At 57.7% G+C, this 4,637-nt stretch overlaps 1 protein-coding gene across 1 annotated transcript; it reads right to left on the reverse strand.

Moving 5' to 3' along the window:
• Nucleotides 1-2,057: 2,057 nt before the first annotated feature.
• HOXC11 (homeobox C11) lies at nt 2,058-4,223 on the reverse strand. Its single transcript, XM_039255025.1, has 2 exons — nt 3,539-4,223; nt 2,058-2,290 (listed from the first exon to the last, which is right to left on the reverse strand). The coding sequence occupies exons 1-2, from the start codon at nt 4,221-4,223 to the stop codon at nt 2,058-2,060; spliced, it is 918 nt and encodes a 305-aa protein (XP_039110956.1).
• Nucleotides 4,224-4,637: the final 414 nt, after the last annotated feature.

The following is a 4,637-nucleotide window of genomic DNA, read 5'->3' on the forward strand; positions in this document are numbered from 1 at the left end:
AAAAACAACGACGGAGCCCGGATGTGATTGTCGGTGATCAAGGTGCTTTTGTCTCTCATTCCACAGAGTTATATTGCCAAAAACATTTTCTTTGACTTCCACAAGAACAGTTCCGAAGAGAGGGAAACGATGAGAGAATGAGCTCGAAATCTTTGCCCCTAAATAATGAATCTGGAACAGAGATTGCCAGAGTACCCTCACTGAAAGCACGTGAAAGGACTGTGGAAAAATAAAAAAAAAAAAAAAAAAAAAAAAAAAAAAAAACAAAAATAGAGGGGTGTGGGGAATGTCCTTCACGTCACCTCCTTACCCAGTGCCCCACATGAAGCAACAGATCTCTGGGGCTTCCTACTCTGGGAGACCCAATGTATCAACATCAGGGTGGCCCCAGTCTAGCATCTTGTTGTGTCTGGAGGAGCCTGGCCATTTGTGCTTGAGAGGAGGGGGGCCCAGCCCTACATTCCCACCCTCGGGGGCCAGTCTTGGCGAAGAAAGGGAGGGGGCTGGTTTCTCCTCCTCTCCCCTCCCTCCTTCAAAACTGTATATAAAAATTCCAATACAGTCTTCTCATGGAGGAAAAAAAAAAAATGAAAGCCCTACCCTCAACCCTGCACATTTAACTGCGACAGACGGAGACATCTGGCGGGAGGGCGGTGGAGCCAAGAAAATTCCTATAAATTTAAATTCGATGATGGTTACAATTAACTCCACAACAAACGTGTACTTAAACGGAAAGCGTTGCTGGGCGTTTGGACGCAGCTCGGGCCACAGGAGAGAAAGGAGAGCTTTAAGAGTAGCAGTGGAATGTCCTCAGCTTGAGAGCAGGAGGAAGCTACGGCCAGGCTCTGCCCCAGCCAGCGGAGAGAGGGTGCAGACCCACCAGCTCCGGCCTGCCTCACCATCGCCGGCCTGTCCTCACCAGCTGGGCTTTCCCCGCCTTCCTCCTCCTCCGCCTTGGGAGCACTGAGGATTTTAAGAGGAGAGGGGCTAATAAAAGGGTCAAATAAAATCATAATATTGAACAGAATGAAATATCTTTATTTGCCACCAAAAAAAAAAAATTCACAGCAATCCCTCTGGGACAGGAGTAGGGTGGGGATTGCACACGTACACGCGCACTCAGCACATGGAGAGAGATGGGTGATTGGAATCTCATTCCAGGCGAGTCCTCCCCCCACCCCATCCCCTCTGGGTAGAAAGCAACTGCTTGTGAAATTTATTTACAAAAATTCAGGCCCCAGCATGGGGGAGGCGCCCAATCCCACCTCCCTACTGCTTCCTCCACCCCAATCTTTTTTTTTTTTCCTTAAAAAAAGCGGGGGGGGGGGAATTAACAACTGCATAGACTATAGCTATAAATCCATGGAGTGGGGCACGCTTGGAAATAGGTTAGGAAACCTCAATGCACCAGTTAAGAAATTTCAAAAAAGGACTCTACACGTTCACGGGGAGAACAACTAGGCTCAGGCGGGGCCTGGGCGCAGACGGAGGTAGGACAAGGGCTTTGCACACCTAACACCAGGTCGAAGGTACAGAAATTTCACAGCAAGGCGGGATCACATTTAGCTGCCCCCTAGCAGTGGGGCGAGGTGGGATAGGAGCGGGGAGCCCGATGTCTCCCCTCGCAGACACGGTGTCTTAGCAGATCTTTTCACTTGGGCAAGGGGAGGCTTTTGGTTCAAGGATTGTTCGCTCAGGCGCCCACGACTCTCGCCCCTCCCCCCCCAATCCGAGCAGCAAGACATTGTCGCGAGGAGGTGTGTTTTCTTTTAAATAAAGAGTCTTGGCCTCGGCGCCAACTATGTCCACTCGCCGTGGGTCGGACACTTCCCTTCACCCTCTTTCCAGGCTCGGTCCCTGTCCCACATCGAGAGTCAGACGGAAGGTGAAGGAGGTTCCAGAAAGAAGCGCGGGCGACGGCAGTGGGGGCCAGCCCTGGCCACAGTCCAGTTTTCCACCCGCGGAAAGAAGGCGAGTCAGAAAATAAAAAATAAAAATAAAATAAAATAATTTCCCCCTTTCCCCCCACCCCACCCCCCAAAGGGCTCGGTCTGCGGTTACAGCAGAGGGTTTCCCGAGAAATACTGCAGCCGGTCTCTGCTTAGTTTTTTTTCTTTCATCCTTCTGTTCTGAAACCAAATTTTCACTTGTCGGTCCGTCAGGTTCAGCATCCGGGACAGCTGCAGCCGCTTCTCTTTGTTGATATACACGTTGAAGAAAAACTCTCGCTCGAGTTCCCGGATCTGGAATTTCGAATAAGGGCAGCGCTTCTTGCGGGTGCGGGGGGCGTCTGGAGGGGAGGGGAGGGGGCAAGTGCGAGGAGAGGGGAGAAAGACACGTGAGACCCGGGCGACCTCAGCCCGCTGAGCGCTCAGCGGCCCTTCTCCCAGCCCCACCGCCGGGCAGCCCTCCCGCCGGGCCAGCCGGCTCTCCTCGCCCGGGGCCGCCCCGGACCCCCGCCAGGTCCGGCTCGGCGGATCTCGGCCTCCGCGGGGTCGGCGCCCCTCCCCTCGGGCGAGCGCCTGGGCTGACGGAGTCTGGGGGAGAAGGAAGCCAGCCCCGGCCAAGTGCGTCCCGGGGCGGGGGGGGGGGCGCCTGCCCAACCGCGGTCCTCTGCCCCTTCCTGCGCTGCCCTCCTAGTGGCTCCGAGAACCCACCACCCCTCCCCCAGAAATCTGGGGGGACCGCGGAGAACAGGCGCGAAGAAGTGAGGTCGGGCGGGAGCAGTCGGGAGGCGGAGGGGAAGCGAGCGAGCAGGCACCAAAGACACCCGAGAGCCGTTTCCGGGGGCCCTGGCGCCCCGGGACGCCCGGCGGGGCCGCGCCTGCCCAGCTACCGGGCTAGGCCGGCGCAGAGGCCGCGGACCGCGGTGAAACACCGAGACCCAGGCCTGGAGCCTAGGGGAGCCCCGAGCCGCCTCTCCCCACCCCCTGCTGCCAGGACCCCTGGCTCGCTGGGGTTCAGCTCAAGGACCCGTGAACACATAGTTTGAACATTTCAAAAATAGTTTTTAAAAGAAGCAGAGCATTCCTGGCCGGCCTCTCCGGTCTCAGGTTCTGCTCCATTGCCTCTCCCCCACCACTCCCCCTCTCTGAGTTTCTCCCGGTCTTTCCCTCGCCCTCCCCTTTCTCCCCCTCCACCCCTCCCCTCTGTCCCACCCCCCGGCAGCCCGGCTCCCCATCCTTCCTTAAATGCTCTTCTAAGTTCACGATCAAAGTTAATATCGCTCGCGATGGTGGCGCTTTTAAAAATTTCACAGACCGAGGGAGATAACGGGGAGGGGGGTTCACCCGGCTTTTCCAAAGAGCCCCTTTCCCTCCCTCCCCACCCCTTCTCCATCGTAAAAAGTCGAGTCGTTGGGAGAGAGGGCTTTGTAGGTTATAATAAAATCCTTTGAATGCTTATAAAACTCCACATAAAATCGGACTGACCCAAAACACGAGGCCGTCCCCGCTCCCCTCGCCTCCCCCCTGCTCTCGCCCTCCCTCTCCCGCTCCCTCCCTCGCTGCCCGCCTGTATCCCGGCCGCTGCTACCTACTGGGGGCGGCTCCCTTGGCCGGCTCCTTGGCCGCCGCCGAGTGGGCTGAACCGGACGAGCTGGGATTCGTGTTTTCCTCCTCGGCCTCGGCCTCGGCCCCCGCCTCAGCCCGGGACGCCAGTCCCGAGGCCGGGGGCGCCTCAGGCTCCCCCTTGGCCTCGCCCTTGCCTGGGCAGGGGGGCTCGGCAGGCGCGTCGCCGCCACCGCAGTAGGCGTTGTCGAAGAAACGGTCGAAAGCTTGAGGCAGGACGCTGTTCTTGTTGACTGAGGAGTAGAAGCCGGCGGGGGCTGCGTGCGGGGCGCTGGGGTGGTGGTGGCCGCCGTAGGAGCCTTCGTTTTTCATGAGGATCTCGGTGACCGTGGAAGGAGGCAGGCACTCCCGGTGCATGAGCTCGTCGGCCGCCGCATAGCAGGAGGAGTAGCTGTTCCGGTGGTGCCACTTGCCGGATGGCTCCAGGCCGTAGGAGACCTCCCGGACCGGGGGCACTTGGGCTGAGTAGGGATAGGAGATCTGACGAGAGGGGGCCTGGGGCAGGAAGGAGGAGACCGTGGAGAACTCGGGCACGTAGTAAGTGCAACTGGGCAGATAGAGGTTGGAGGCGCAGCTCCCTCGCTCGCCGAAATCAGCGCCCCTCTCCTTGCGCGACGGCGAGCAGAAGTTGCCCAGGTTGACCGAGTTAAACATCGTTCTCTTCTCCTGCCGGCTCCAGATGGAGGTTTTGGACCCGATCTAGCGAGGGGGGAAAATTTGGGAAGGCGAGATGACGCGTTATCCGTCTTAGTCTCTCTCCCCGAGCACGTGATCCAAAGTAGATATTGTCATATATCAGTTCGGAGCACTTCGCAGACGTAGGAGGGGTTCTCTCTTAGGTAAGATGGGGACGTTCAGGCGATTGGTTTGCAAACACCGCAGAAACATTATGAAAATCAATTGCAGATTTGTATTCGTTTTTCTCCCGTCACTCCCCTCCTCTCCATTCCACAGAGCGAGCAAAGGAGGAGAGAGAGGGTTGGGGTGGGGTGGGCGGTGGGATGGGCTGGGGTGGTGGCTGGGAGGGGGTAATTGTAATTTTTTTTTCTAGTCGCTGCTCTTCCCCCC

This window comes from Hyaena hyaena, unplaced genomic scaffold (genome assembly GCF_003009895.1).
Source record: "Hyaena hyaena isolate Hyena2069 unplaced genomic scaffold, ASM300989v1 scaffold_510, whole genome shotgun sequence".
NCBI classification, from domain to species: Eukaryota; Metazoa; Chordata; class Mammalia; order Carnivora; family Hyaenidae; genus Hyaena; species Hyaena hyaena.

Bases quoted from the DNA above. Each gene is read 5' to 3' on its own strand.
- HOXC11 (XM_039255025.1), bottom strand. From the start codon at position 4,223: ATGTTTAACTCGGTCAACCTGGGCAACTTCTGCTCGCCGTCGCGCAAG. The intron at 2,291-3,538 runs GTAGGTAGCAGC...CCTCCCCTCCAG, and splicing joins GGCCAAGGGAGCCGCCCCCA to ACGCCCCCCGCACCCGCAAG.